Genomic DNA, 12,340 nt, shown 5'->3' with positions numbered 1-12,340 from the left:
CACCACAGCCAGGTTTTGCATAAAGCAGTAATTTCCCTGCACTTCAAGGCTTGGATGCTGCATGGGTAAATGATGAGGAACGATGTTTGGAAGCAATCCAGAGGTCTTGTTTAACAGTATGAAGCCTTCTATCAGGATGGCCTATTCAGCCTGATGAAAGTGATTCTTGGCATGGTCGTTACCCCAAGGAATTCAACCAATGCTGACTTGTATCCAGGAGTACATGGTCCTTGGAGTACTTGTTATACTTTAACTCTTCTGATCTTGCACTTAGTTTATTGAGAGTCCACCTGGTGGCTGTTTTGGCATCTAATCCTCCTATCCATGGAAAAACAGTGTTTTCAAGCCCCATGGCAGTGAGGTTGTTGAAATGAGTCACTTGTATCTACTCAACAGTTAAAAAGCCAGTTCCTTTGTGGGACTTTAATACTGTTTTAGTGGCTCTTATGGGGCCTTTGTTTGAGCCTCTGGCAACTTTTTTCTCCCTTCTGTGGCAGAAAACTGCCTTTCTTGTGACAATAACGTCTGCAAGGACAGCATGTGAGTTGCAGGCTTTGATGGCAGAACCTCCTTACATGCAATTCTCCAGAGACAAAGTAACCTGAGGCCACACCCTATGTTTTTAGGTAGTTTCCCTGTTTCACTTGATCCAAGTTATGTATCTACCAGTATTCTTCCCTAAGCGACATTCGACCCCAGAGGAGCAATGTCTTCACATATTGGGTGTCAGATGGTGTCTAGCTTTTTATTTGATTAGAATTAAACCTTTCGATTTCTTACCTCATCTGTTTGTTTCGTATGTGGATTGGCTGAAGTCTCAAGTAGTCTCCTCACAGTTTCCAGATAGATAACCTCCTATATCATGAGAACATATGAAGTAGCCCAGGCTATGCCTTCTCAAGGGATACAAGTATCTTTCACAAGAGCTCAGATGACAGCAATGGCATTTTGAAATGATATTCCTATATTAGACATGTTCAGGGCGGTCACTTGGTTCTTGTGCATACTTTTGCAAACCATTATGCCATTACTGCTGCCTCCAGATCAGATGCAAACTTTGCGAAGGCAATCCTGCAGTCCTTCTTTAAATAGACTCTGAGCCTCACCTCCTGCGAGTACTGCTTGAGAGTAAATGGTAATATATCTGTAACTGTTGTTCTTTGAGGTGTGATGCAGATGTATATTCCATGGCCTGTCCTCCATCCCCCTCCGTCTGTATCAGAGTCCGTATTTCTGGTATTCTCTGCGGAGGAAGTGAGGGGGGTGAGGCAGCACCTCTTTCATATGACCAGGGGAGGGGCTGCAGATGCAGGGTGTGAGCGCCACCCTCATGGGTACTGCAAGGCAAAGTTCTTAAGCTCTGGAGCATGGTGTGAGCACACACCCATGGAATACATGTCTGTTCACATTTTGAGGAACCACAGTTACAAGTAAGTAACCATTTTTTGCTGGCACCTGAAGGGTCTGGCACACTAAAGGGGTTACTCCCAGAGGACTGGATTCCAGGGGACCTGGGTTACTCTCAGGGGACTTTGGGGTAGGGACCATCTTTTTTGTTCTGTGTTTGTACAACACCTTAGCACAATGCAATCCTGTTTCATGACTAGGGCTCCTACTTGCTACTGCAATACAAAATAATTGGTATTAATTAATAATACTATAAGCCCTGCAAATCCATGCCAGGATGGATCTAGCATGCCTATCTGTAGGGGAATCCTGGTGCTACAGCCATAGCCTTATTCTGTATTCTAGTTGTTGATTCCATAGAGAAAAGGGTATGTAGCAATCTCTACATCAAATGAGAGTTTACTAGCCAGATGTCTTTGTAGAACAAAGAGATTGTTAATTACTGGGAGATTAATTTGATCCTTATGGCTAGCCCTCTGACAAAATGAGATTTTATACCAGCTGAGAGATGCAGAAAGAGTACTTTTCCTTTTAATATCCAGCCTTATACAATTTATCAACTTTATGGATTACAAGACTGACAGCTCTTTATGTCTATCAGCTGTTCCACAGGCACAGGATCTGATATGTTTTACTTTTTTATAATGATCTGGAAATCACTAGTTAGACTGCACTGCTGTCCTTCCAGCAACACAGCGATGTTCCAGAATCACACCAGAATGCCACTGCAATGAAATGAAACATCATGAAACAATAGCAGACTTTGCTCAGCTCAGTGCTTTGCCCAACACACCTGCTATGCTAAGAAGCAGAGAAGCTGTTAAATTAAAATTATTATGAAGTGTTTAGAAAAGTAAGACTAGCCAAAGTCAGAAAATTCAAATGGAATATAGCGTCTCACGTTCCATCCTTAACTTACGCAATTGCAAGACAGTGGTTGCAAGTTGTGGCTGGGGTTTCAGTTTTAACATTGAATGCCCTCAATTTTGCTTGTTTGTGTTACAAACAGGATGCTACTTACTTAGTTTCCACATCTTTTCTTTTTTTGCAAACATATGTATTTACTTGAGCTATCCTAAATAAAGGCTTTTATTATTCAGGACACTCTATTTAATATTTGTATGGCTAAATCCTTGAACTGGCACCGGGCTATGGTGCCCAACAATGATAGAATTGGCTGCAGATTTCTTTTCAATGTCATTCTGCACAAATGCTCCATGAAAGACAGATGTGTGATCAGACAGCACAACCTCCTCAAATTCCCCACATGAATATTTTTATTGAAATTCTTTCTCATTGCTATTTTGATAGCTATGTAAATTTTCATTTTTCTTGACCTCTGTTTTCCAGCTATATCTTTACGTCAAATGATTTGTAATACTATGAGCCAGAGCCTCAGCTAGAGTAAATCAGCATAACTCCATTATGTGATCTTAAACAACCTACGATTCTCACATATCACTAATTAATAGAATCCTTAGCTTTTCTCTTCTTTATGCCTCCCCCAATCCATCTTGCCACTTAAACACTTAAAATCGCCTGAAGCAACACTTAGCACAGAACCATCTACCTTTCCCAGTACGCTTAAATAAGTACCACAGTAAATAGAGGCATATTCCTGCTCAGAGCAATGGTCTGTACAAAGACACATATAGAAGAATTGTGATTTATTTAAATCTGAGAATATTTTATGAAGCAAAACCACCAGTGTGCCTTTCAGAATAATGTTAGAAACACAGACAAAGGTGGTTGCATCCATTTTGCAACTTGACAGCTCTGTAAGTCTGTGGATATCTGCTGTGGGAGTCAGGGAGTTCTCTGAAGATTTTGAAGGTGCTGCTACTTATTGTCTGCACAAGCAAGCCAGTCTCAGGCTTGAAATATCCTCTCCGTTTGCTGAGTTCTAAGCAACATTCAGAGGTCCTTCCGTCCTAATATCCTTCACCCACCTGATCTTGATTATTGAGTGTTCGTGCCGTCTAAGTGAACTGGAAGCCTCCAGGCTCTGTCAGATTGTCACTGAATAAGTTCCTAAAGGTAATATATCTTGTACTGTGAAGAATGATGTATGATAGGAGATGCTGGAAAGAATCTTAAGGTTACTTTCTTTTAAATCCAGGCTGTATATTATAACTTCATTCTGTGGCTCTTTTTGCACCGGCACAGGTCTGTCTGAAAGACTAATCTTATCTTAAAAAGCCAAATGTAATGTAGTTAGCACATTTAGAGTGATACACCAGTTATCTCTCTCCTCATTCTATTTCCTAATGATTTCCATGGGGGGCTTAATGAACACCACATTATGTAGCCCTGCATATAAATCATGACAGCCAGTTACTGGATTAACAAAGCTTGCTTTGAGTTCAATGAAGCTCTTTTTGCTGAGATTAACTTTACCTTAAAATATGGAAAATACAAAAAAAAAAAAGTCTCCTTGACTAGCACTTAAAGGATGAGCAGTTTAAAAAATTGTTTCAGTGATGCAATGTTGTGAAATAAAAGCTGGCAGTTTGTATGTGTTTTTTCCAGCAAGAGCAGGAGACGAGTTGTGACTCTCTGAGAGGCAATTTATTCTCTGGTCTGTCACTGGGGCAGTTCAGCTATGTGCTGCTAACTCTGGGCAGAATGAAAAGTTACAATCTTGTATAGAGACAAGGTGGATGAGGTAATATCTTCTACTGGACCAACTTTTGTTGATGAGAGAGATACACTTTCAAGCTTACACAGAGCTCTTCTTCAGGGTTTCTTTAGGACAGAAGAAGAGCTCTGTGTAAGCTTGAATGCTTGTTTCTCAAATACCCCGGGACCAACATGGCTACAAGAATACTGCAAACAATTGGGCTCTGTGCTATTTGAGCAAAGTATTAGCCATTTCTTGGTAGACTTCTTTGCGGTTGAACATTCTGGGGTTCCCCAATACATCTGCGCTTAAACCGCATCTGCATCAGTTCACATTTGCTTTCTGTGAAACAAAAAAACAAACAAACAAAAATCAGACAATACATCAAGAAAAGAAAAATTAAACTATGTTACATCAGTTCATATCACTTACTCCCTTTATACAACAAAATGAGACATTTAGCAACTCATTTAGAATTAAAGACATATTTGATTCTCATTTGCCAAAGCAATGGGTCACCTAAAGATAACATTGCCACATTTCCTAAACAATTGCAATTCAGTTTCATTTGTGTAATTCTTAGTAGTGCTACTGCAGTAGCTCCTAGAGGCCTCAATCAGGAAATGGGGGACTTACTGTGCCGTGTGGAAAGACTCTGCCTCAAACAGCTTGCAATCTATGTATGTGACTACAGACAACAGGTAGCTACAACAAGCAGGTGGAAGGGCTCAAAGTAACAATAAGATGATTATAATTAGCATAATAAATGGTAGTCATGGAACATCAGCTGCCTGCCTATGGTCAGTATTTTGTAGGCATGATGGCAGAAGTTCATTGTAATGAGAGATTTGAAGGTAATGCAATGACTTGTGGCTATTTGTGGTGCACTCTTGTGCAGAAAGGGTGGCATGAGAATAAGCAGAGAGGTGTTTTAAGATGTCTATGATTCATTTTAATAAAGAATATGAAGTGACTGAAATTGCTCCAAATAGGTGTGGAACGTTGCAAGAAATTTTTTTGTGCTATTTCTGTATTTTGTGGTTTCTGTACACTAATGCTGTAAATGTAAAGGTTGAGATTAATGACTAATTTTATGTGGTTTAATTTTGATTTTCACAAGGGGTTTTGGTACTCTAGTCATCACCTGTTGTTTCTTTAAATTGCAGGTGAATCTATTTGGAAAGCTTTTTTCTTCACTCCAAACTTTGATCCAGAAGGCTCCAACGGTTGCTATAATTCCCATGTGTGCTATTGCTATGGAAGGCTTGTCACACACCATAACCCACCGTTACTCTTTGATATCTCCAGAGACCCTGGAGAGAAGAATCCACTAACACCAGAGACTGAACATCATTTCTATGAAATCCTTGATATCATTCAACAAGCAGTAAACAACCATACAAAATCATTGCACATAGTCTCCAACCAGTTATCATGGGGGAATATCCTTTGGAAGCCCTGGCTTCAGTTATGTTGCTCATCCATCTTTCTGTCTTGTTACTGTGACCACGAATCAGAGGAAAAACTAAGCTTGCCCACGGCATGACACCTTTGAAACACACACACATGCTTTTTGGAAAACAAATCTCCAATTTTACCTACAATAATTGGAACAAGCGGTATTGGTAGGTTGTTTTGCTTGAACCACTACAACACCTAACCTTTACAATCCCACTGGGGATCCTAGGACTCTATCATAGGTGTATAGTATCTGCTGGAATCCCAAATCCTCCTATATAGGGTAAACCATCTTTTAAATACACCATTGTCAAATATTTTGGGGGGAGGGAAACCCAATCCTGGACCCTCCATTCCGAGGAAAGAGTGGCATAATCCTTTCTCATGCAATGTTTGTATGAAGCAGGAGTGCCTGTCATATTCGCAGATGGTCATGCTGTAGTCACTCTACAGAGAGTACTATTTCTTAAGACCTCTGACTCCAGCTGTGTTCACAAGCTTTGAAGGTATGTAACTACAGCTTCCAGCTGCAACTCTCACACATCGCTCCTGCCCCCACTGGTAAGTATCATCTACGGTTATGAGAGTATTGCAGGAAGGGAAAAATACAAAAAAGATACCACCGTGATGAGGACCATAGAACTACCTAGCTAGATGGACAAACAGACACAGAAACGGACAGATAAAGAAAGGATTTGTAGCCGCATTCATGACAGGCAATCAGTGCTGCTATAAGACAAAAAATAGATAACTGACTGTACAATACAATTTATAGATGACTACACAGTAACAGCTGCCCATATTTAACAGGACTAACAGATGATGTCATTTGCATTCCCCAGTTTCTGGGAGGGCAAATGGGCATATTGAGCTGCTGACAAGCAGGAAGGCAGAAAAGCAGGAAAAGGAGTGTGTCGTATGAAGCCTTTTACAGCCACTAATATGTGGAGAAGTCCAACTTGGCCCATTCAACTGGATCCATCCTACTTTGCCAACAAGGTCCATAACAACAAACATCCCAAAACAGGGTCCAAACACCAAATGGCTAGTTCTGCCTAATCCATATGTCCAAACTCCAAATACAGGTCGTGCTATGAGGGTCTCTCTCTCTCAGTGGCTACTGTGCAAACCAGCTGTGTCACTGATGGTAGAGAACTGTATTTTTTTAAAAAACAGTCTTGCTTCAAATGTTTGAAATTATTACTTTGAAACCCCTCTACAAGGTCTGCTGTTTTCTGAGAAGTCTATACAAAGTAAATCAGATTTACCCAAGGCTGAATGTATACATTCTATATTTTTTATAAGGCCTGGGCAAATCTTTAGCACTTATGGGCTAATTTCAGTACCAGAGTTTACTCTGTATCTTGTTCACTCACATTTTATTTTCATTCTGCAGCAAAGCAAATTATTATTATTATTTTTGGCAGATATTATGAACAGGAAAACATATCAGCAATATAAACTAAAATTATGTGATGCCTAATAATATGAGACTTTCACCCTGTCACAGAAACATAGTGAATTCTTGTCCATCCAACAACATAATGCATTAAGGCGGGCGTCAGCAACCTTTGGTACGCAGCCCATCAGGGTAATCCACTGATGGGCCGCAAGACATTTGGTTTACATTGAGCGTCCACAGGCGCGGCCTCCCACAGTTCCCAATGGGCTTGGTTCAAGGTTCCAGGCCAATGGGAGCTGTGGGAAGGTGCAGGGACGTGCTGGCTGCCACTTCCCCCAGTTCCCATTGGCCGGGAATGGCGAACTGCAGCCACTGGGAACTGCAGGGGGTCGCGCCTGTGGATAGTCAACTTAAACAAAATGTCTCATTGCCCACCAGTCGATTACTCTGATGGGCCACGTGCCAAAAGTTGCCGACCCGTGTGTTAAGACAAGGGTTTTCAAACTTAGGGTTGCGAGCTGTCAGTCCCTGTACGGCTGGGCTCCCACTATCAGTCTCATGCCTGGCTGCCAGCCGAAGCCCATGCATGCACCCAGCTCTGCAGACAGTGCCCCCATCAGCAGCAGCACAGAATTAAGGGTGGCGATGGGGCACTAAGTGTTCTGTGAAAAGTTTCGTCACACCCCCCAGAACTAAACAGTAACTATTAAAAAAAAAACTTTCCTGCTTTTAACAGTAATTTGATAAAAATATGTTTTAGTCTTAATTTAAAAGCGGTGAGAAAAGGTAGATTAATTTTAAACAATAGGGTAATGAATTTAGCATTTAAAATGTGTTTTTAATTTATAAGGGGGGCGGTCATACTCAGAGACTTGCTGTATGAAAGGGGTCACCAGCACAAAAAGTGTGAGAGTCACTGCATTAGGGGGTGTTTGATGGTATTAGTGAGTCCCTAACACAATATAATTTTTTGCTGACCTTAACACTCAAAAACTGTATTTAACTAATATTAAAGTTGTGACGCTGTTTTTTCGAGCTGCCAGTCATGGTAATATATGTCTTGATTTAGAGTCTAGCCCTCTGCCTATTATAACCTAGTGTTTTATTTGCCTTTTTTATGAAACTCATGCAATGAAGCTCAAGGCTTCACAGATTTATCCATGACGTCCATACATTTTTTCCTAGTAAGTATGGTGTCATATTTCCCATATTCCCTATTTTGGATGACTGATTGCAGATTCATCATTGTACATTTTTCTAAATGTTATGCCTGCGTGCCATCTATAGGTTGACAATAACATAGCTAGATCCTATGTATTGTGACAAGTCAGGTCAAATAACTCCCGGATAATCCATATGGGCTATTTATATTACAGCTGAAAAGCCATGAGATGGCCATTCAGCTTGGTTTCCTATCTGTTTTATTAAATCACAGCAAATACATGATAAATTTAGCAACAAAGAAATCTGTTTATGTTTGTTGTACTGCAAGTACTTTTCTGATGTCATCTATGTGAACTTTTCAAGCATGAATGCATGCAACATAATACGTTCTCAGACATTTCTTGCTTACTATGCAGTGATGTATTCAGCAGAGCTATTTTATATTGTTGAACCCATCTTTGTCCTTACAATTCCCTAGTTGTGATCTCAATAAAGCTCTCAGTGGATACTCTTAAGAACATCCATATCTTCTTCCTTTACTCCAGCAGCTGCCAGCTTGCTATCTTTTTTTCTGCATGATGCAGGTGCGACAGTTCTTTTTTTGATGCAGATAGCAGTATATGTTCTCTGATTCAAGAGAGGTAATTACCAAGAGTGGTAATTCCTGCACCCACCTCTTTGATCTCTTTCCGCAACTGAATTAGGCCTGTCCAATACCCCCATTTTCTTTGGAATCATCCAGGTCTTTCTGATCTCCATGCCTAGGAGCTTTACACACCTCAAATTCTTCCTCGCCCCTTTCCATTTCAGTCTCCATATCTGCTCCAACCACCACAGTAAAAAGAAATCTTTTTGAATAGATGCATTTTTTTGAGCTCTACAGCTCTAATCCTCTACTTTTTAGTTAAGGTCTAACAAGAATGCTTGAGTTAACTGTATATTATAACATCAAAGACATTTTAAAAAGCATGGACAGTTGAAGTTATTTCTTGTTTGTGCCGTATTTCATATTTACAAAAATATGATGTAACACAATATTTAATTTTTTGACACTGAAAATAAAATCTGCAATCTAATTTTATAATTGTTACTTCAATAAAATTGTATTAAGTATAACACTACATTTTTCAGCAGTTACACTGGATGCTATTTTTTTTTAGTGCTTAATAAAATGATCTCCCCCACATTACAAATGTATTGTGCCTTTTGGTGACATATTGGATCCTGATAATTAAAACAGTCTTGTATGTATGCAGAAGAAAAAGTGAAGCACAATATACCATCCTGTGTAGTAGCATCATCTGCACTAATAAAGCAAAGTTTGTTTTTCACAATGGTTTGATGGTGGCTCATAAATTCTATATTTATTAAGGAGAAATGTGCAAGAAAAGCTTGCTCCTGCGCTGCTTTGAGATTGTCTCTTCCACCCCTACTGTTTAATTATCCTAGCTGTACAAATGTGTTAACATGGCACAGGGTAGCAGCCTAGGTCAATTTAAATGTATGTTTCAGAGGAAAGATGGTCTACTAGTTAGTGCACTATCTAACTACCCCTGGACTTCAAATTTGTGAGTAGTACCATTACTTAAAGCTTCGCACATGTAAGATCAAGGTCTAAAAGAGAGATAGATGGCTAAAAAAGAGAGGAACTGGGAGACTCAGAGAAGGGTATTAATTAGATTTTTAAGTACATTTAATCATAGTGTCTTCTTCTTTTCGTGGGCAAGGGGGAGCCAGTGGAGAGATTTGAATAATAGTTCCAAAGTTGAACATAGTAGCACAGGGAAAGAGAAATTAAGAGGTAAAATGCACACTGATGAAATTATGCAGATAATTAATAATATAATTAATAATATTTAATTATGATTGAAAGTGCACAGACATGTTGAACCTCTGCATAATTAAATAAAGGTGGCAATTTGAATATGAATCTTTTCAGCCTTGCAATAGTTTCAAAAGGAACCTTCCAGCACATGCATTTACACTGTAAATAAATTCCTGCATGTCAGAATACAATAACATTAATTAGCCAAAGAAAAGGATTTGCAATGAAAATTTGGTTTTGCATTCAGAATTTTGATATTTTATTAGTTCCAGATTAACTAAACATAAGGCAATTAAACATTTTCCTTGGATGCTTTCAAAGCCATATTGAACGACCTGCAGGGAAGGGGTGAAGGAAGAGACAGAGTATCAATCCTTCAAAGCTTTTTAGTGCAGTAGTTAGGGCATTCACCTGGGAAATGGAAGATGCCTGGTTTAAGTCCCTCCTCCACCCAAGGGACTAGAGAGTTGAACAGGGCTCTTCTACCTCTAATGTGAATGCCTTTACAACTTGGCTATAGAATAGTATGATGGTTGGGGTCCCCTCAGTTTTTCCTGTTGAAGCTGTCTCCTTCCCTCCCATCCCACTGAAGCTTCTTGTAAAAACATCATAGGTGCTTATCACCAATAGAGGGATTGCAGCAGAGAAACCCAAGCAGAAGGAGGTGCCTCCCTGCAGCTCAGATGTAGGTGCTGAACTTCCCTGAGAGGATGGGGCTTAGGACACACCGCTCACTTTGATATCTCCCATTGGTTAGCTTAGGTGGGGAGCTTCCTAGCCTGCTGCCTTTTGTGAATACCTTTCTGAGGTGTCTGTCTCTCCCCATTCATTGTATAGGGAGCCTAGGCACCAAATTCAGGCTTTGTAAATCTCAGACTTTTTCCAGGTGTCTAAAAGTTAGGCATCATGATGCTCAGTATCCTCATGCCTAGTACTTGTGTCAACCTGGGTCATATGGTTTTAGAGATCAAAGTTAACACACTCAATTATACCTGTAAATGTACAGCCTTCAGAAAACTAATATGATGTGCTTCATGTCTTGCACCCCTAAATAAGCGGACATCCTCATTTTGCACAAGCTAATGCTTCAAGTAGCTCACATTGCAGTAATGTAAACTGGAGAGTCAAAAGCATACAACAATATGGAGAACTCCTCTTGTGAGAGGAATGGTCATGACCTCATGGACAAAGACAGATTGAGAAAGACACTTCTGCCACTTCCACAAGCTGAGAATCCAGGTCCTTTTGGAAAGGGGAGGGGATCCTGAATTTGGAAGCCTCTGACAAGTTGTAGGCATGAGAATTCTATAAATGGAGCAGAAACCAGCTCCATCACACCTTTTGTATGGTTTCTCCTTCCCACTAGCACAAACTATATCTTATCTGAAATCAGCTTCACAACTTCTGTCTTGGCCAAGCATTTGCAAGCGGAGAAACTGAATGGTCTGGACCTAGTCAGCACACTAATGCAGTGCAGCTCAATCCGCCTCACTAGCTAACCAGTCACACATGCTAAAGAAAAGAAAGACAGAACAGAGCCCTGCATCATGGAGTACGCGAGAGGCCATGCGCCCATTGGAACTGTTCAGAATGACAAACAGCATGCTACTGAAGTATGACTCCATCTGCCCCTGTTAGGGACTGTGGATGAATTAGAGGAAAAGGAGTGACTTTGACTGCTTAAACAGCGAGGAGTCCTTGTGGCACCTTAGAGACTAACAAACGTATTTGGACATAAGTTTTCATGGGCTAAAACTCACTTCATCAGATGCATGAAGTGAAAAATACAGTAGGTAGATATAAAAATACAGCACATGAAAAGATGGGAATTGCCTTACCAAGTGGGGAGAGGGGTCAGTGCAAACAAGGCCAATTCAGTCAGGGTGGATGTGACCCATTCCCAACAGTTGACAAGAAGGTAACTTTTGAAAATCACTTAAATCACTTAGGCCAAGATCCTCAAAGATATCTAGGCACCTAACTTCCCACTGATTTGAATTCCTTTGAGGATCTGGGCCACAGGCCTTGCAACAGAGTGGCACAACACCTAAATGCCTTTACAATTCTGCTCTTAATTCCTTTTAGTGCTAATCAGAGTAGATTCCCTGGCAAAGTTGCTATCTCCTATCACATATAAATGGAATGGTGCCCAAAGTATTTTTCTTTAAGTTTAATATTAAATTTAACATGACAAAAACAAAATATAACTATGTTCTGCCAAACACACTTTTTTAAAGACGATTTTCCTTTGTGCTTTTGTGATTAAATAGAGAAACACTTTTTTTTCTCTCTAGATAATATTGTATCATCCCTGATTGGCATGAAAAATTTTATGAAATGGTTGAAATTATTATGCAGTGCTCTTTATTGTGACATTGATTGTGAGAGAATTTGGTGCAAACTTGCTGTTTGTAGCAATATTTATGATAAAAGGATGGAGCAAGAAAATGTCAAGTGCTTAGCA

General features: G+C 40.0%; 1 protein-coding gene across 2 annotated transcripts in view; it reads left to right on the top strand.

Moving 5' to 3' along the window:
- STS (steroid sulfatase) overlaps positions 1-9,387 on the top strand; it is a 179,181-nt gene extending 169,794 nt beyond the window's left edge. For both annotated transcript variants that reach the window (XM_032790056.2, XM_032790057.2), the window contains one exon: positions 5,194-9,387. In XM_032790056.2, the coding sequence (XP_032645947.1) occupies positions 5,194-5,573 (380 nt within the window). In that variant the 3' untranslated portion in view covers positions 5,574-9,387. The remainder of the gene's footprint in view (positions 1-5,193) is intronic.
- Positions 9,388-12,340: the final 2,953 nt, after the last annotated feature.

This window comes from Chelonoidis abingdonii, chromosome 1 (genome assembly GCF_003597395.2).
Source record: "Chelonoidis abingdonii isolate Lonesome George chromosome 1, CheloAbing_2.0, whole genome shotgun sequence".
Classification (NCBI taxonomy): Eukaryota; Metazoa; Chordata; order Testudines; family Testudinidae; genus Chelonoidis; species Chelonoidis abingdonii.
This window is presented reverse-complemented; position numbering and strand designations above follow the sequence as displayed.